The sequence below is a fragment of the Poromitra crassiceps genome (assembly GCF_964638095.1).
Source record: "Poromitra crassiceps genome assembly, chromosome: 12".
NCBI lineage: Eukaryota > Metazoa > Chordata > Actinopteri > Beryciformes > Melamphaidae > Poromitra > Poromitra crassiceps.
In genome coordinates, this window is record NC_139632.1 from 26969780 (window position 1) to 26991079 (window position 21300).

The following is a 21300-nucleotide window of genomic DNA, read 5'->3' on the forward strand; positions in this document are numbered from 1 at the left end:
TGTGTTAATTCATCAGATGTTGTGACTTCCCTGTGAATCACTCTGTCCTCTGCAGGCATGATGACACCGACATGGAGAAGAAGGGGCGAGGCCTAAGCTTCTCTGTCCTAACATCACCCGGGCCGGTGAGCCACACCCTGTTTCCTGCCCCTGTGAGGTGGAGCTGTGAAAATCCACTCCTCTGCCTGCATTCACCACTGAGAGAGAGCAGCTTCAGTCCTAGCCACCTCCACCTCCATCATCCTCACCACCGATCATCTACATCTCCTCCACCTCCATCATCGTCACCACCGACCATCTACACCTCCTCCTCCCTCCAGGGCCTTCACTTCAGCTAAAAACAAGGTATGGCAAGGGGTAGGGTGGGGGGTTGAAGGGGAGTTGTCTTGTCCCCCGCTGGGTTGATTTTTTTCTCTCAAATCAGCTGTGGAATATTCAATTTTGGTGAGTTGTTTTCTATACCAGTGGTTCTCAACATGGGTCCAAGGACCACCACTGGTGCTTAAAGGGGTAGGGGGTCCCCAGCAAATTGATGAATTGTTAAATTTCACCGCTGACAAGAAGTTAAGACAATTAGAGAATGTAGAGGAATGGCTGTTTTGATTTATCTGTTATCTCTCTTGCAATACTGTAATTCTGGACAAAATCATATCTAGCAATACAAATATTGTCAGTAGATTTTTGTTTGGGGTGGGGGACTGTCTAAATGGGGATCCGTGGCTCTAATATGTAGTGCTAAGCGCTACAGTGTATAGGACCTCATCAGGTAAGGATGACAGACTGGCTGCTCTGGCTGTAGAGACATTTGAAAGAGGCAGCTGTGTGTGTGTGTGTGTGTGTGTGTGTGTGTGTGTGTGTGTGTGTGTGTGTGTGTGTGTGTGTGTGTGTGTGTGTGTGTGTGTGTGTGTGTGTGTGTGTGTGTGTGTGCGTGCGTGCGTGCGTGCGGGCGTGCGTGCGTGCGTGCGTGCGTGCGTGCGTGCGTGCGTGCGTGCGTGTGTGTGTGCTGGTTGGTTGGTTGAATGGGGCTTGTGTGTTCGGGTGTGTTCTCTCTTCTGAGTTACCTTTGTGGAGGGACAAAATCACATAAAATGACAAAACGTATTTCAGATTGATTTCAAAGGTAAAACTTGGCTAGAAGCCAGGGTGCCATACCTTGCCTTACCAAAATGATGCCCATGCCTCCCTCGCTGCTTCTTCATCCTCCTCCTTAGGGCTGGACGATATGACTTTGAATCAATATCACGATTACCGTATTTAAAACTTTTACCTCAATTACGATTAATGAACGATTATTTATTTTATACACTTTTTTAACACTGCCCTCATAGTTCACGGCTTTCTTTTTCCCAAGGCGCTGGGCCAGCGCCCCCGCTGGGGTCAGCGAATGGAGAAGTTAGAACACTCACTCACTCACTCAGTCATGAATGTGATCTCACATTATGACAGATTATTTCACCCCCATAGTCAGCAAAGTAAATATTGGACCAATTTTCCACACATTCTGACACTAAAATGACATTTTTCAGACAGACAGATCAGGAGAAAATTTACTTTGTTCAAAACCTGTCGCTGCCTCAGCAACACACTCTCAGGAGATTTGGCAACAGGAGCTCACGTTAGCAGGGAGCGACTAGCTAAAGCTACATGTCAGGTTTGTTGATGTAGTAGCTAAATCTGTGCTTGGAAAATTTATTTTTTAAGCGAATATTGTTACAACTAGATTGAGCTAACAATGTTTGTGTTTGTGTGTGAAGTTTGGGCACTCACGATCTCTAGCACAAGTTAGCTTGCTAGCTCAGCACAACACTTCAAGGGGAGAGGTGATCACGCCCATTTAGGAGACCGGCAGAATACCATTTCTTACTATTGGCGGAGCCTGGAGTGGACTTTGAGTGTCTCTAAATGATCCATCTCTGACTAAACTAAACTAAACTAAACTCCTCCTCAGGCAGCCATGACAGGCTCCAAGTCCCCTCAGACGGTGAGGAACATTGTGATCGTGGTGCTGGCGCTCTGGTCGGTCATCTCGCTCATCATCATCGTGGTCTGGGCCACCTCCCCGGACATGAAGAGCTCGGTGGCGTGCAGCGCCGCCCTGCGGGAGGCCAAGGCCAAGCTGGAGGGGGAGCGCGTGGTCTGGGGACAGGAGAAGGACAAACTGGACAAGGACAAGCTGGCCCTGGAGCACATGGTGCGGACGGAGAGGGACGCCCGCAGCCAGGAGAAGAGCGACATGCTGCTGGTCCTCGCCAAAATCAACGCCACCCTAGACGAGTGCTCGGTGAAAAATGTGAGTGTTTTTGGGACAATGTTTATGTTTTGTTTCTGCGATGTGATTTGAAAAAATACAAGCATTTTCACCAAATGACGTCTATCAAGCATTGCCCCTTTAAGAAGGTGGGCTAGTGGATAACCTGTGCGGGTGACGTAGTAGGAAGTGATTGTCTTTTTAGCTGCAGCCAGAGTTCAGTTAGCATAGTTCGCGGGAAAAGAACTTCCTGAGAGGGCCGTGCATTACTGTATGTTCGCTGCTGTACTAAAAGTGCCAGTTCTCCACTGCTGCAGAGTTGGTCCGGACTGTTAAAGAAGCTTGTTAGCAGCTACGACCAGGCTAAGTTAAAATAGACTAGCACAACTCCAGAGGCTTCCCAACTATGGTTCAGAGCCGCGAAAGCTGGAAAGCTAACATACTCTTAACAAACCCTTAACTCGGAGTAAATGATGTTATGTCTTGTAGATTAGTCATGAAAAATGACAACCATGCTAGTTTTCCATTTGTATCAAGTGTTGTAGCATGACATTTTTGAGTTCATTTGCTTTACTTGACATTGCATGTCCTGCGATGTGACCATTGCGCATGCACACATTGCAATGACGATCCTGAAATGATATATCATGCAGGCCTATTTTGGGGCTTTTCCTCCTCTTGTCAGCCTGATGGTTCGTATGATTCCCAACAAGATCAGCAAATGAATTTCCCGGAAAGCTTTGTGAATGCGAGTCTTTATGCATGGGACAGCATTCCTTTCAGTGCTGCAATGATTATTCGATTATTATTCGATTATTCGATCGCCAGAAGATCAATCACCAACAATTTTTTTAATAACTAATTAATCATTTAGACTAATCTTTAAGGGAAAAAATACTAAAATTGTCTCGTTCCAGCTTCTTACATGTGAATATTTCCTGGTTCCTTTAGTCTTCTATGACAGTAAACTGGTTATCTTGGGGTTGTGGTGGACTCTTGGTCAGGACAAAAGAAGACATTTGAGGACGTCATCTTGGGCTTTGGGGACAAAGTGATTTCACACATTTTTAGAGCGAAAATAAATCATTAGTTGCATTCTAATGCAGGGTTGTGAGTCATTATGAATATGTCAGTATTAGGGTTGGCACCATGGACGATGGCATCGACCATCGTCGATGGGCCGACCCCCATCGACCTCTGACCCTTCTACATCCGACCATCGTGATTATCTGTTCGAATTAAAATTTGGCAGATTTAATAATAAAAAAGGCTAACTCCAGCGGCATTAAACAAGCGGCAAAGCGTACCTTATCCCCAGTTCAGAGAAGCAGTAAAGCGGAGAGGAAGAGAAGATAAGCAGAAGTCGGTTGTGTTGTGAAAATGTTAAGAAAGAAGAAACTTCACGTTCTTTCTTGTTTTCAACCCAATGTGAGTAATGTTACAAGTCTTCAACTGTGAATTCAACTCGCCTGTTTCCAGGAACTCTCTCCATTACATACTACGTAAGCTGCCTGCTGCTGTGTTTCTATCTCTCCTTAAAGTAACCTACTGTAATTTTAGGTTCAAAACTGAGCCCACACAAATCTAACGTTAGCTGCCAGTAATTCTGCCCCTTTTCTGCCAGCTAGTTAAATTAAACAAACACACGTTGTTGGTCACGATCTGTAACGTTAACGTTTGATTATTTTGCGCCTTTCAATATTGCTGGTAGTGATAGCTAGGGGTGTCACAATATATCGTCCCACGAAATTTCGCGATAGTAAAACGTCACGATATGTATCGTTGAGATGAAATCTCATATCGCGAATTTTTTTTTTTTTTATTTTTTTTTTTTTTCAAAAAATAGACTAAGAAACGTCTTTGTTCGTTGAAGTTCAATGTGTGGAAAGTAGTTCAGTTGAACAAGTCTCTGAAGAGACACATGAGAAGTTATACAGGAGAGAAACCATTCAATTGAGTTTCTGGCAAAACTGTTTACTTGACAGGAAAAACTGAAGATGCATAAAAAATAGATTAAGAAAAGTCTTGTTGTTTGAGTTTGAAGAAAAACTGAAGATGCATAATGAGAATTTATACTGCTGAGAAACCTTTTAGTTCAAAGTAAATCTAAGTGACGGTGTAACTCATTCTATTTCAAGATAAGCCTTATCTCCAATCTCATGTTTTTTCTAGTTGTTATTGTAATAACAATTTCCCACAACAGCATGTTTTGTATTTGTGCATTTCAAATAAAATACTACTTTTCCAGTCATATATTGTCATTATTCAAGTTAAAAAAAATATTGTTAAAATCGTATCGTATCGTATCGTTATCGTGAACCCAGTATCGTGATACGTATCGTATCGTGAACTGAGTGTATCGTGACACCCCTAGTGATAGCCTACTGTTTGAATCGCCTGGCTCTGTGCTGTAGTAGTAGCCTATCCAAGCCCGCTGGTCTCTCATGACATGTAGAGCTCAGCTGTCCTGTTGTAAACCTGAACGTACATTGCAGTGGCGCAGCCAAACGGCACCGCATGGACTTCATAAATCATTCATTAACCCCACCCCCCGTCAACGACGATGCCATCATCCATTGCGATGTTTCACTGTGGAACCATCGCGATGGTTATTTAGGTGACATCGCACAACCCTAGTCAGTATTCCTTTTATTCTCACCATCTCCTCTGTCTGGACTGCCAGCTTTTTTTTTTATCGTAGTTGTTTTTCATGGAACGGCAGTCAGTGTAGGGAGGGAAGTCGCAGATTGTTACTTGCTCGCAGTGGTTCTCACCTGGGGTCCTTGAGGGGTCCCCACTCCCCAGGGGGTCCCCAGCAAATTGATGAATTATTAGGCTAAACATTACCATTATTTAATTTACAAGAGGTTAAACCAATTAGAGAATGTGGAAGGATGAGTGTCTAGGATGAGATTATGGGAATCAGCTCTATCTACATTACAGTTTGCCATGGAATACCTAACACTCGAGAGTCTTTCATAATGAAACAGTTGGAGAGTTACTGCTAGAAAGAACATTTCTCAGTTGTACCCTGAATATTGTCGGTAGGAAAAAGTGAGTGTTTGCCCACCCCCCCCCCCCCCCTCGCCTTGAGGTTGGTCCTGACTCATTCCTCCTGCTCCTCCCTTCCTTCACCTCTGCTCCACTACACTCTGCTCCCCATCCTCTCTCTCCACCCTCTCTCTGTCTCCCTCTCTCTGTCTGTCTATCACTTTCTCTCGGTCTCTCTCCCTCTCTCTCTTCCCCTGTCTGTCTGTCTGTCTCTCTCTGTCTGTCTGTCTATCTTTCTGTCTGTCTCTCCATCGCCCTCTCCCCCTGTCTGTCTGTCTGTCTGTCTGTCTCTCTCTCCCTCAATCTCACCCTCTGTCTGTCTCTCTCTCCCCCTCTCCTCCCTCTCTCTCTGCTCATCTTTGTTTTCGGTTTTCCCTTGTGGGGTGCAGAAGTCTTAGGGGTCATTGGGTACAAATGTCCTGCCAGGGAAGACACACTTCATGAAGGAGTTGCATTGCTTCTCGATCAGTAGTGAGTTTGTCTCATTTGTTAGCGCACACCTAACATCATGACACATCAAAATCACTTCACCAGACACATATTCTGTGTATTCTATATTAGCCTACTTTCCAAGACAGCCATCGCACAAAGTTGTACAAACAAAGCTGAAGAATTCAAGGCTGAAGTAATGACAGAATTGTAAGTGAAAGCAAACTCAGTTGTGTACAGCCACATGTCGATGCTGAGAATAGAAAGGAAAAGTAGAGATTGGCACCGTTGCATTACAACAGACAGTCAGGAAAGTACCAGAATTACCCTAGGTCATTTTGATCTGTGTGAGTTCACAACATTTCCTTTGTGGTGCACACTCCCAAACATTGTTTTAACGAGCCTGCTATAGTTCTCATTAAGTAACCTTAATCTGTGTGTCAAACTATGCCATGTTGGGTCCTTGAATTTGAGAGAATTGGGCCTGGAAAATCTTTGAACTTGATGTTTAAGAAGGTGTGGGAACCGTGCAATGGTCACCAGCTGCCCTTTTCAACCCTTTTCAAACTCAAAGCCATGAACAAAATCATAATCCAGATCATCCAACTTCCATTGAAAAGCACACAGTGATTCCTTTGCTTGGTTCACACGTTAGCTCAGGTTTCAGGGACTCTCAAACATTTTCTGTTGTTTGTTTGGCGAAGTTTCGCATCCCCCCATCGTGCATGCCATCTATGACCTTTTCAACTCTCCCCCCTCCCCTCCATGCTATGAACTGGGACTCACACGGCCGTGCCAGCCTCTGGCGTCACCCGGCCAGCCTCGACCCGGTGGCTTCCTCTGTACATGTCAACTGACAGCAGGAAGAATCTCAGCAGAGGGTTTTACATAAGAGCAGTCAGAAAGAGCAGCCCGCCTGCAGACAGCCATGCAAATGCAGGCATATTAAACTGATGGCTCCCTTCAGAAGAGCTGGGGGCGGACGTCACATCAGCCTCACGCTTCCTGGAAAAACCATCACTTCCTGTTCACTTCAAGGGTTCAAAACTACTCGGGGAGCCTCGGGTATAATGACTATATTTAGTATGTTAAGGAAACCGAAAGGGGTAACGACTATATTTAGTATGTTAAGGAAAACGCGGGTATAACGACTACATTTAGTATGTTAAGGAAAGCGCAGGTATAATGACTATATTTAGTATGTTAAGGAAACCGAAAGGGGTAACGACTATATTTAGTATGTTAAGGAAAACGCAGGTATAACGACTACATTTAGTATGTTAAGGAAAACGCAGGTATAACGACTACATTTAGTATGTTAAGGAAAACACAGGTATAACGACTACATTTAGTATGTTAAGGAAAACGCAGGTATAACGACTACATTTAGTATGTTAAGGAAAACACAGGTATAACGACTACATTTAGTATGTTAAGGAAAACGCAGGTATAACGACTACATTTAGTATGTTAAGGAAAACGCAGGTATAACGACTACATTTAGTATGTTAAGGAAAACGCAGGTATAACGACTACATTTAGTACAGTATGTTGAGAAAACGCAGGTATAATGACTATATTTAGTATGTTAAGGAAAACGCAGGTATAATGACTATATTTAGTATGTTTTTTTTTTTTATATTTGTTTTCTCCCCGATTTTTTATCCCATTTTTATCCCCCATTAGTGCTAATTTATATATTGATCCTGGTTGCTGCTCCACCCTCTGCCGATCTGGGGAGAGCCGAAAACTGGCTCCATGCTTCCTCCGAGACATGGGCAGTTAGCCAGCCGCTTCTTTTCACCTGACATGGGAAGCTTCACCCAGTGGCGTGCCGTCCATTAGGCGAACTAGGCAAATGCTAGGGGCGCTTGTGCCGTTAGGGGCGCCAGAGAGGGTAAAAAAAATAAAAATAAAAAATAAAATTTTTACAAATACTTTTTCATGATAATAGGCCTATTATTTTACAATAGTAGACAAAAAATAAGCACAACAATGTCTTAAGTCTTTAAATAATAGTGAATTAATTTTTCTAATTCTGGCTTTCTGGCTCCAGCACTTTCACCATGGTCCCTAATCCATACCACCCCACCCCCTGTGTTGCTGTCTGTTGTAGTGTAAAACGACTAAAGAGAGAGCAGGTGCTTACATGAAAGTGAGTGAGTGAGAAAAGGAGAAGATACTGAATAATGACCTCACAACAGTATAATCCTAATGTTAATTTAAAATTAAATATTCTTCTAAATATGGATGAAAGTCCAAAAAACGTCAAATTTTCCCTTGCGGGCAGCGGCGAACCCCCTACCTAAAAGTACTTCCAGCGCCACTGGGGAAGGCCGATTCTGAGCCTGCACTGCAGTGGTGGAATTAGCTGTGATATCATTTTTATTATATTTTCTTTGGGGTGGGGGGAGGGCACCAGAAAAAATCTTGCCTAGGGCACCAACTTGGTTAGGCACGCCACTGGCTTCACCGGTAGGACATGTGGGAGGATCACGCTATTCCAACGAGTTCCCCTCCCTCCGAACAGGCGCCCTTCACGACCAGAGGAGGCACCACATCAGCAACCAGGATATTGCATGTTTTGCTGAAGGGGTTCCTATATGAAGGAAACCCCCGGGAGGCACGGGGAGAACATGCAAACTCCACACAGAAAGGCCCTTTTGACAACATGCGGATGGGCACGCATTCCTTCAGCGTTCACAGCGTCCCAGGTGGGAATCGAACCCAGGACCTTCAAGCTGTGAGGCGACAGCGCTTACCACTGCACCACCATACCCCCCTATATTTAGTATGTTAAGGAAAACGCAGGTATAATGACTATATTTAGTATGTTAAGGAAAACCCAGGTATAACGACTACATTTAGTATGTTAAGGAAAAGCCCCACTGAATGTTGTCTGTGAGAGGTACAGCGGCAGCCACCTTGAATTGCTGCTCCCAGCGGGCTGCCATGACAAAAACTGAACTTTGTTACAAGGGACATTCAAGACACTAAGGACATAATTGTTTATTAAGAGTTGAATTGGTTTAAGTTATGATACGTTCAGTTACGTTTAAGTATATTAAAGGGATAGATGACGGGTTTTTTTTACGTCTAGCCCTATTTGCTACTTACCAATGATGATGTTGATTGCTAGAGTTTTTTCTCAGCACAATCCATGCTGTTCCTGGAAAGTTGGACAAAAATGAATGCATTGTCAATGGGGTCACGCTCTTGTATGTACAAGCTGAGTGAAGCTCACTGAAGTTTACTTTGTGTGCACTGTGGATGAAATTTTAGTGAGCCTCAGGCCCTGTTTACACGGCTGCTTCCCTGTGTTTTTTGCGGCTTCAGTCTGCACGCAAATCTTTATCACAAACGCTGTGTATAAATGTGAAATCAAAGGCAAGAACGCAACGACAGTTTGCCATTTTATGCAGAGACCGTTGTCATCTAAACATGGCCTCAGTCAGCTTGTACATACTGTACAGGAGCGTGACTCCATTGACCTTGCATTTGTTTTTGCCCAACGTTCACGAGCTACTATGAGGAACAGCATGGATTTTGCAGAGAAAGAACTCTACCAATCAACATCATTATTAGTAAGTAATAATATCCGCATAATATCATGCCTTAATTGGATGATACAATTTTCTTTTAAAAACGCAAAAAAAACAAGCATTTTATGTACTGTATCTTTTTGAGATACAGCCATTTCTGTGTCATCCTATATTTAGTCATTAGTCACATGGGGTTACTCAATTTATCATTTTTTCACAAAAACACTATTGTGAATATACAGTAGGTTGCTATGATCCATGTCCTTGTGACTGATATATAGCCTTTGACAGATTTGAAAAATGTCAATGTATTTGTGCTGAGCTCAGCTACGTACTAAGTGCTGTAATTGGAAGATCCCACTGTGGACATGAATGGGTTAATTGTTGAGTGGAAGTCTGGTTGGGTTTGTATAGCAGGGACATCCTAAATGGCTTCAGAATAAAACAGAGTGAAGCCGTTTGTTTGCCGTCTCCCTGTAAGTGCAGCGAGCCGGCGGCGGCTCTAAGTTTAAACGCTGCGTCGGGTTAAAGGAATGTTTTTAAAAGCCCTTCTCAGCGTGGAGTCGATGGCCGACGCTCGTCTGCTTTCAATCACCACCTCAAATATGTGATAGCAGGGAGGCAGCGCCTGGCCTGGCATGGCTCGGCATGGCTTGACCAAGGTTTCCTTAAGATTAAGGATTCACTTGTTGCTCGTATCAGTTGGCTTTGGTCTCTCCATAGCTTAGGGGAGTGGTTCTCAACCTTTTCATATGAAAGACCCATAATTTGTCCACATTTGGGCACAAGAGATTGTCCAGAATTCCATGTCTGTATTGTAGGTAAAGAGATAGAGAAAATACTCCATCCCACAGTCGACGTCAGCCACTGTGCACAGCTCCTCACTAGCCTTCTCTGATTCGTCACTTTCTAGAGTTGCTAATGGCCACTCCTTTTCTGCAGCGCACTCGCCAATGAGCTCCCCCACTGCTAACTCCTGTGCAGGAGGCTCCTGTAACTCTGTGACCTCCACCACTACTCCCTCAGCTATGTCTGACACATCAACTGTTACGGCCTCAGCCTTCTCATCCTCAGTGAGCTCTTCCCTGCTTTGCTCCCACTGCAGCTACTTCTGTTAACACCACTGCCTCACTCTGGAGCTGCTCCAGCCACTCACGCTGAGCTTCAGCTAGCACAGCCTGTTCTCCCCCTGTTCTCTGGGCACAGATACAGTAGCCACGCACGCAGCCAAAACCTCTGGGTGATCCCTTTCATCCTCCCCAAGTAAAGCCAAGTCCTCCTCAGATGGCACACAGGTCCCATCTCCCAAAAATACTATCAATATCCTCTAATATCTGAAATTCTCTGAATTTATACATAACAAAATGCTTGATTTTGAGTTAGTACGCAGTGAGGGTTGTCCTGAACTTGTGATATATCAGGCCTTTGGGGGGGTGGCTAAAACCTTTTTTTGGGAGGAGGGGGGATTCCTCTATGCAGGAAAACCCTGCTTTCTTGTGTGCTGAAGCTGTGTGTGTGTGTGTGTGTGTGTGTGTGTGTGTGTGTGTGTGTGTGTGTGTGTGTGTGTGTGTGTGTGTGTGTGTGTGTGTGTGTGTGTGTGTGTGTGTGTGTGTGTGTGTGTGTGTGTGTGTGTGTGTGTGTGTGCGTGCGTGCGTGCGTGCGTACGTGTGTGTGTGTGCGTGTGTGTGTTCCTCAGGTCATTCTGCGTGGAAACCTCACCGAGTTGGAGCAGACCCTGGAGCAGCTCAGAGAGACGCAGGCCAACCTCACTGCACACATCGCCGTGCAGGACGGTAGGAAAATGTCCATCACTGCACACATCACCCTGCAGGACGGTAGGAAAATGTCCGTCACTGCCGGGCTGCTGAGGGAGCCATGAAAGGAGACTTTCTTAGCTGCGATATTCTTAGCTGCATTTTCCCCTGTAACCATGGCGACCTCTGACTCAGAGTAAATAAATACATGTGATTGGTTGCTGCTTTGAAAAAAAAGAGAGAGTTGACACAGTGTTCTGGCTCTGGGCTGAGAGAGATGACTGATGACTGCCGATGGCTGTAATTTGTTTATCAGCTCTCCAGAAGTTGACACATGAGTATAATGCTGGAAGCATTTAGCAATCACAATAGAGTGCTAAAGTCACCTACACTTCCAGGTTTGGCATGGGACCTTAAGGGCTTTTCATTCCCCATTCATTTTTCCAAAGATGTTCCCTGTAAAAAGAGTTTTACTTGGTCAAACTAAGCGATTCAGCTATATTCAGAAGTGAGATGTTCTATGGCCCAACGTTTTTACACCTCATCTACTTTTAAATTCTTCAACAGCACAAGATCTACCTGTCCTGTCCACTGTACCCTACCACCAGACTCTATGGAGCAGGGGTTCCCAACCTTTTTTGGCTCGTGACCCCACTTTGATGTCACAAAACTCTAGTGACCCCAGACATTCAAAGCATTCTTTTTTTCATTTTCTTTTTTTGCTATTTTTTTTTGTTTTTGATCATGTAATAGTTTGGAATACTATGTTGTAAGTCAAAATGTAAAATTTAGACAACATTTAACCTATTTCACAAGTTACACTCATCCAAAAATGATTTTGGGATCTACCGGTAAGTGGTAGTGCAGTGGTAGTGCTGTCGCTTCACAGCTAGAAGGTCCTGGGTTTTATTCCCACAAGGGACACTGTGGGCGGAAGGTGTGTGTCCCCCATTTCCTCACTGGCCAGGTGGGCTAACTGGGCCTTTTTCTGTGTGGGGTTTCCTCCATACAACATCGGTATGGACAGTGATGACAAAGAACTGAATTTGGTCCCCGGGCGTTGTACACTGAAAAGCTGCCCACTGCTCCTGGCTGCCCCCCGGAGGAAGGACATGCCTCGATGAGATAAATGCAGAGACTGAATTCCATGGCATCACTCAGCATGTGTATGTGTGCCGCCGCCGACAGGTGTGTGCAGGTGTGTGCATGCGGTGTCTGGTGTTTGTGACAGGCGGACTTGTCTGTCCCCTGTTTAGCCGAGCCGGAGGCATTATGGTTTCGGGTTGTCCATCCATATGTACTTCCGTACGTACGTCCATCGTACGGATCATTCGTTAATGCAATATCTCAGGAACGCCTTGACTGAATTCCATCACATTTGCCTCAAATGTCCACTTGGACTCAAGGATGAACTGATTACATGTTGGTGGTCAAAGGTCAAAGTTCAAGGTCACTGTGACCTCACGAACGCCATCTTCTAGCTCGTTAATGCGATATCTCAGGAATGCCTTGATGGAATTTCATCACACTTTGCTCAAACGTCCACTTGGACTCAAGGATGAACTGATTACATTTTGGTGGTCAAAGGTCAAGGTCACTGTGACCTCACGAACACCATTTTCAAGCTCATTAACGCAATATCTCAGTAACACCTGGACAGAATTTCTTCACATTTGGCTCAAATGTCAAAGTCTGGACAGACATGGATGTCGACTGCTCACTCGTTGGCAGAGGTATATATCCGCGGTGCGGTCGTTCTATTTATTTATTTTTTATCTCCCCTGTTCTATGGTCTCTACTGATTCTGAATATAGCCTAATCTCGTGGTTTGACCAAAACTCTTTTTATAAGGATTTTCCAAAACGTCTATGGGAAAATTAATGGGGAATAAAATATTTTAGGTCCCATGCCGAACTAGGAAGAGGGTGTGACTTTGGCATTCCATCCAGAGCAGCACACAGTGTTGGCATGTGGGGTTTCCCTAATGAGAGCAGGCTGGTAAGGGCAGAGTGCCAGGGATTACAGCGCTATGCTAAGAGCCCAGAGGGAGAGCCAGTGCTTTCCAGTGTAGGACCAATCTCCAACTCATCCAGACTTAATATGGTCAAAGTTTGAATAAAATCATAACAAATGAGCAGAGGCTGAAACGGCAGGCCGGCAGATAGGAAGCAGAGCTCTTAAGGAGAAACACTTTGCTCACGCTGATTTCCTGGCCTGGAACAATTGGGGGGGAATGATGAATTCCTGTATGAAGGCGATATGAAAAGGGCATTGTGTGAACAGGGAGCCGCGATAAGCATCACGCCATCAGGCTGGAAGAAGTGACTTTCCTCCATCTCCCAGAGAGCAACAACAACACAGCGAGCCAACACACTGCTGCCAGCAGCTGGACAGAAAACAAGCCCACATAAGTGAGACTCCTCAGCCCGCATGCCAGACCAGGCCTGAAATAGTTCCAATGATGGCAAGGAGCGGCCAGATAAGCCCCGCCCCGCCCCGCCCCGCCTGGACTTTACCTTATAAGTTCAAATCCCACCACACTCTATTTCTGACCAAAACTGATGGAACATCCATGAGAACTGTCCATGGAGTCCTGACTCTAACGTTACAGCTGTTCTGTTCTATTCAATTCTATAGAGTAGGCCCTTTACACAGCAACCATTTTGAGGTGCTAAAGCAGGAGGTAAAGCAGGTGTAACAAATAGCAGTAATGAGTGCCCTGGCACTGGAACACGTAAATGGAATGGAGCCACCAACAATAGTATTGGTTACACCTGCTTTACTTTCTTCTTTACCACCTCAAAACGGTTGCTGATGAAAAGGGTAATTCTATTACATTACGGTATATGCATGTACTAGTTTGAGACAGCCTTGAAACCTAATCAGAGTTGTGTTTTGATTTCTCGAAAATATACATGAAGTTATACTTCTTATACTGCAAATCCGGAAGTGTGTTGGTATCGATTAATCTGTTGCTTATTTTCTTAATCAATCAATTTAGTCGTTTGGTCTATTAAATATTGATCAGTGTTTCTCAAAGCCCAAGATGATGTTCTCAAATGTCTTGTTTTGTCCACAACCCAAAGATATTCAGTCTACTGTCATAGAGGAGTAAATAAACCAGAAAATGTTCAGATGTAAGAAGCTGGAAGCAGATAATTTTGACTCTGTTCTGTTTCCGGTCCAGCTGACATCGCGGAGCTTAAGCACAACAAGACTGTGAACTTCCACAACTGGCAGTCGTGCCTGAGCGACAACAACGCAGCCCAGAGCAGCAAGGAGTCTGCAGAGAGCGCCACCCAAGCCTGCCTCACTACCAAGGACTATCTGGACAAGCAGCTGTGAGTGCTAAACCAAACATATTACACCTAGTTTTACAGGGTTCCTATACACAGGTCTTGAAAGTCTATAAAAATATAATTTTTTTTTTTTGATAATTTCCTTGAATAGTTTGAATTTGAAAACAAAACAAAGCAAAAAGTCTGGAAAAGTATGGAAAATGTTGTGGTGCAGGTCCGACACACACCTAATCATAGCGTTTATGTTGTTCTCGAACCACTTTGAAGCGAGAGTTTTTGTTGAGGTGAAGAATAATGTTCAGATAGAGGGATGCTCTTATTACCCAGTCACTGTCAGCATGCATTATATCAAATACCCTGCACCAAAATCACATCCAGTCAAGAATATACAGTAGGGTCTGCCTGGAAAAATATGGAATTTTAAAATGGAAAGTGTGCAGGAGCCCTGCCAGTCATCTCACATATTCAGACATTTGTCGCTGTGAAGAACAGTCTTCCTCTATACAGTGATATGACCTAGTTAGCAGGGCAAGATAACTTTCTGCGTAAATCATATTGAACACACCAGACAACATCTTTAAAACAATTTAATGTCTGGAAAAAGTATAGCATTTTCCCCATGGCGCTGGGCCAGTGGCCCCACCGGGGGGTCATAACATAGGTCTTCTATTATTATCTAGATGGGCCACCGCAGGCTCCGCCAATTCTAACAATCAGTCTCTTAACACATTCACTGCCAGCCGTTTTTCAATACTGTAGTTAGCTTCTGCCAAGGTTTATTTTTGAGGATTCTGGCTCATCTTTCAAGAGCCGAGGATTCGTTTCTGTTAGGATTTTGTGAACACACAATATCTCAAAAGAACTAATAGAATGTGTGCTTTCTCTGTCTAAAAGAGTTAGTTTGTAGAGTTAGTAGTTATGTAAGCATTAGCAGTTGAATACAGCATGGTTTCAGCGTCTGAAAATTTATTCTGAGATAAACGGCTTTTTGTGAAATTCGATAGAACAGTCACTTTAACCATTCATTTTTGGCATCAGTAAGACGTCAGACATCTAAACAATAGTTTTGAACAGTCATTTCCTCCATAACAGCAGGAAACACCCCTCTCCTTCAAACTCCTCCCTCCGTGTGTGTTCTTCTTGGCTGCAGCGGGCGTGTCACAAGCTCGTTTCTGTTGCTGCTGTAACCTCGCGTCACCAGGCTCACTGCTTTGCTGCTGCTGTGCCTGTCTGCTGGCGGCCGCTGGCCAAGTCTGGATGGACTCGCTCGTTTCTTGGAGTTTCGGTTGAGAGCTTTGATGAAGCTTTTGCGATTCTGGTCATATTTATGCTGCGTGTTTCAAAGTGTGTTCCACCCGTAATCTATTATGCAAATTTGCAATCCCGCACCGCCAGCAATCAGCGCGAAAACGAAAGCGTTTTCGCCAATCCATTTTCATGAGAATGGCTTCCTCACACTGCTTTTTGCTTGCCTTCCTCTAGTCAGGAGAGCACTGTCGCCACTTAGTGGGTCGGTGGAATGGGTTGTAAACGTTCGGTGGCTCCAATATTTATATAAGAGATGTAAAAGGGTTAGATGCACATCCCACGGTCAAAAAAAAAACAAACATTTTTTTGACGTATTAATACGTCATTGGCAGTCAACCGTTGGATTTTTTTTGACGGATTAATACGTCATTGGCAGTGAACGTGTTAAATGCAAACGGTCACGTGGTCATCTCTCCTCAAGTCTCGTTACTCCCCCCTCCGCCCCCACTTGTTTTCTTCTTCAAGCAGGCTTTAAGGGGGGTTAGTGCTGACCTAGCAAGCTAACTTGAAATGGAGATCGTGAGTTCCCAAACTCCGCACAAACCACACATATAAACAGAAAGCTGCCCCTTGTTAGCTCAATACAGTTGAAACTAAACTAAACTAAAATTCTAGCCACAGATTTAGCTACTACATCAACGAACTTCGCATGTAGCTTTAGCTAATTGCTCCCTGCTAACATTCCTGTTGCCAAATCTCGTGAGAGTGTGTTGCTGAGATAGAGACAGGTCTTGAATAAGTTTAATTTTCTCCTGATCAGTCTGTCTGAAAAATGCCATTTTAGTGTCAGAATATTCAGAGGATATGTGGCTTCGGAGAATGGGCCGAATATTTACTTTAATGAATATGGGGGCTAAGGGATCTGTCATAACCTGAGATCACGTTGACTTTTCCCATCGACTCCAATAGACTCAGACCTGCCGAAAATCTCTTAGTGGCCATGTCCGTGGAAAGCCATAAGCAAAACGTGCGTGCCAAAATGACAGGAACTGAGTTGAAGTTGGGCCATCTTGCTTGAAATCCCATCGTCTTTGCTCATAATATGGAAAAGTCAGGACAATCAGTCATGGACGTTTCGTGAGTTTAGTGGAAAAATTGCCGTAGCTAGGGATACGAAGGTGATAGAGAGTCAGGATTTGAGGGGTGGGTAGGTGGAGTGGGAGTAGGGGTATATGGGTGGTGTTTGAAGGGGGGCGAGGGAGAAGGGGACGTAGGGGGAGTGGCGCCGTGGGCCTAAATGTTTGCACTTGTTTGATTGAAAATGTGTACTGCCATGAAAAGCAGAATGTAACCCGGTCCAGGTCTGATGTTGTTTGTGATGTTGTTTGTGTTGTTGTTTGTGTTGTTTGTGTCTGTCTCAGGATGAAGTGTAAGCAGACAGCGTCCCAGCATACGACACCAAACGGTGCCGCACCTCGCGCCAGCGTCCCGGCGGTCCTGCTGCTGCTGCTGTGCACCAGCCTGTGTCTCAGCACTTGTGAGTAGGCCTACCACACATCATTTGTTCCTCAGCACCTGTGAGTAGGCCTACCACACATCATTTGTTCCTCAGCACCTGTGAGTAGGCCTACCACACAGTGTTTGTTCCTCAGCACCTGTGAGTAGGCCTACCACAAACATTTGTTCCTCACCACCTGTGAGTACTGTAGGCCTACCACAAACATTTGTTCCTCAGCACCTGTGAGTACTGTAGACCTACCACAAACATTTGTTCCTCAGCACCTGTGAGTACTGTAGGCCTACCACAAACATTTGTTCCTCAGCACCTGTGAGTACTGTAGGCCTATACCACACAGTGTTTGTTCCTCAGCACCTGTGAGTACTGTAGGCCTACCACAAACATTTGTTCCTCAGCACCTGTGAGTACTGTAGGCCTATACCACACAGTGTTGGTTCCTCAGCACCTGTGAGTACTGTAGGCCTACCACAAACATTTGTTCCTCAGCACCTGTGAGTACTGTAGGCCTATACCACACAGTGTTTGTTCCTCAGCACCTGTGAGTACTGTAGGCCTATACCACACAGTGTTTGTTCCTCAGCACCTGTGAGTACTGTAGGCCTACCACAAACATTTGTTCCTCAGCACCTGTGAGTACTGTAGGCCTATACCACACAGTGTTTGGTCCTCAGCACCTGTGCGTAGGCCAGTATTTGTTCATTTTGGACCATATTCCTACAGTCGATTTTTTTTTTACTCTAATAATCATTTAATGTGAGATTTAATGTGATAAACTCGAATATTTAAATGACTTAAAATGCCCATCCCTAGTGAAAACAGTACAGTAAAGTCTGCACTCTGCAGCAACTGTTTCCATGAAGCTCCGACAGTCCAGCCTCCACTGCAGCAGCTCAGCTCCTGGTTAGCCTCCCCTCCACACATGAGGGACTGCTCAGTGTCACCAGCTGCTGTCATGTTTGGTTGGCCTGTCGGGCTGCTGTCATGTTTGGTTGGCTTGTTGCTCTGTTGGTCCGTGGTCTAGAACAGCCCTTCTCAACCTTTCTGTCGCGTGATCCCTTAAAAGGAGCACTGTCTCCACGCGGTCTGCAGACTGCACATTTTCCCTTTTCAGCTGGTTTCATTTGATTCGTTATCAGAGGAGACAGAGAGGTGGAAAACTATTCTGTATGCCCCCCCCCATTATCTTGCGACCTCCTGGGGGGGGGGGGGGGGGGGGGGGGTCTCGACCCCCAGGTTGAGAACGTGCTGTTATTGTGTAATAGGTGTGTTGCTTTGTGAGATGGCCTCTAGCTGGGTGGTGTTTGGACCTTCAAGCCAATCACGGTGCATAAACATGGCAAACACCACTCAAACAGGACACCAAGTGACTTTAAACAAACGCATATTCACATGAGAAGTGCGCAGACAGTTTACTGAGCCGCGGAGCTGAGCGGTTATGTTGTGAAAACTTTGATAAAGAAGAAACTATAGCCTACATTCTTTCCTATTTTCATCTCATTGTGAGTACAATGTGTGCAAGTAAATTCAACTTCTATGAAATAGCTCTGTTATGAGCGAAGCTAGCCTCCTGTTTTTCTGCCTCGCCACCAAGTTGACGTTGACTTTTTCAGACCATCCCTGAATATAACAGCTAGAACAGTCTGGTAAGTTCAGAAAATAACATTACTTTACTGTAATGCAGCCTTTAAAACCAGGAAAATCTGTGTGTGTAGGAGCGAGGAGAGGCGAGGAGGGTGAACACCGACCGGGACACCACCGGCCCCCGGACCCACACGGACAATATGACTGCTGTACAAACTTCCCGTCTACAGACAGATGAAGAAAATGGAGACAGAGACTGACTTCTTCTATCTTTCATCTGTGTCTCGTTGTACTTTGAATGATTGGAGTCCAAAAACATGCTTTAACATGAAACAGGTATTTTCTTACATTTTTAAAGAGTTTTCAGCTTTGCCACTGTGCCTTCTCTAAAGCTTCGCAGAGAGAAACAGCTTCGTCCTGTCTGCTGGGTTCAGCCCAAACAACACACACACACACACACACACACACGCACACGCACACGCACACACACACACACACACACACACACACACACACACACACACACACACACACAGTTTCATGTGGTTTTTCATTGTTTTTGCTGAAATGTATCAAAGAGTTTACTGCCAAAAGGTGAGCGATGTGCATTCAGAACCTCCAGGCTTCTCACAGTCACACTACATTTAGCCCCAGGCTAAGAAAGCTTTCACACTGGCACAAATAATCCTGGCACATTCGAAAGTGGGCTAACCCAGACTTTAGCCCAGGGCTAGCTGCCCTGCTCCGGAACAGGGTTAACCCCGACATTTCAGGGGTATCCCCAGAAAATGGTTTAAAACCAGGGTTATCTGTTGATTGGGTGAACAGGGTTAGAACACTTTTCTGTTATTTGTCTGTTGTCTAATCAAATCAATCTTCTCCTTCTGAACGTTGCTAAGCAACGATGCATGGCATTGTTTGTTATTACCATAGAATATTCAGACATGTAAGCCCTGGGCTAATAGGAATGCTGTGTGAATCATTGGGGACATTAGCCCTGGGCCGAGTTAGCCATGGGTTAAATGTCTGTGTGAACAGGGTTTAAGCTAAACCTGGGCCAGCTGTTAGCCCATGGTTAAGATAACTAGGCTAAGGATGCGCTGTGTGTAAAGCCCTAATGAGTGTGTGTCTGAATGTGGCCGCTGTTACACTAGCTTCCTTTTTTTGGAACTTTACAGGAGAAACTTCCCTCCACTCAGACAGCAGTTTGACTTTAGAGGCTTTTATGTATCAGTGCTGTTCAGAGGAAAGTGTCCGGCTGTCAAGTGACAGAACCCAAACAGAGCTGACATATCAGAATAACACAGGAGGTTGAATCTCTGGTTTCGAACAGTTAAACATGTGAACGCTTCCAAGTTGAAGCAACGAGACTCTTGCTGTTCTCTTACACTTTTCCCCATGTGACCTGAATGCAACAAAACACAACGCTGCTTTAAGGTCACACGGAAACAGTGTGACGGCTTGGCGGCGTTCACGTTTGAATCCACCAGACTCCATGATTGTAGTTTTCTGGAGAGTTTTGGTTTCTGAATCTCCAGTATGTTTCCCTCACCGGACTGCAGCTGCTTCCTGTTGGTGACATCGGACTGCAGCTGCTTCCTGTTGGTGGCATCAGAGGAGTCAGAGCTGCAGGTCATGTTCACAGCAAGACCAGCAAAGAAAGTGCCCAAAACACACTCTAAGCTGGTAGACCAGCCTGACCAGCTTGGTAAACATCTAAACCAGCCTAACACCACCAGCTAAGACCAGCTAAAACTAGCAACCAGCTGGGATATGCTCTTTTTCAGCAGGAGCAGTGGAAACAGAGTTTCAACTTCAAACCTTTTAGGGCATAATAAGCACAATGTTGAAGTCAGATTTGATGTATTTATTTATTTTTAATCTTGTGTTTTATGTGTATTATTTTTTACTGTGGCCCTCACTGTCACACGCTCTGTTAAATCTTGAGAAGCAGTCTGGCGGGATGAATGAGCTGAATGATGAAATAAAGTGTGATGATTGGACGACAGCCATGTGAGTTCATTCAGGATGAGGGAGGACTTGTGTTTCAGTCAAACACTGGATGTCAGTTTCTTTTCCCTTCAGCCAAAAGCAGGGGAGACAGCACCCCCAAGTGGTGAAAATACAAAACTTCTCCAAGACATCTGTCAAGAGATCATTGTTGCAGTGCTTTCAAGGCTTATTCCATTTATTGTTAATGGGATTGCATTTATGAATTGGGCCTTCTTTCTAAAGCAGACACCATATATATATATATAAGTGGCGGGTCCTGAGCTCGAACACAAGGGAGGACTTTGGAAACACTGTGATCATGACCAGGACTTGAACCCGGCTCTCTGGTGTGAAAAGCAGGTGGTTACACCCTCCATCCACCCCGACAACAGCTGGATTCAGCGTTGATAGTCTTCATCATTGGACAACACAATGTCAATCTTACCGATATATCAATCAACAACCAATTTGGTTGAATAAATCAATTGATTGGTAGTGATTGTGAGGGCGGTTGAGGCTTCACTGTTCCCTGTGAATTGCATGTTTTTCAACCAATCATAGATTAGCATGAGATAAATTACCAAGGAAATGAAATGCCCAAGCGGGTAATGTTATTGTAGCGTACCCCTCAGGGTAT

At 44.7% G+C, this 21300-nt stretch overlaps 1 protein-coding gene across 1 annotated transcript; it reads left to right on the forward strand.

Annotated features, from left to right (window-relative positions):
* Positions 1–216: 216 nt before the first annotated feature.
* LOC310786436 (uncharacterized protein) lies at positions 217–20774 on the forward strand. Its single transcript, XM_083647640.1, has 6 exons — positions 217–345; positions 1949–2290; positions 10967–11063; positions 14212–14365; positions 16993–17108; positions 18803–20774. Coding segments are annotated over exons 2-6 (705 nt in total). The 5' UTR covers positions 217–345; positions 1949–1954; the 3' UTR covers positions 18805–20774.
* The last annotated feature ends 526 nt before the right edge of the window (positions 20775–21300 follow it).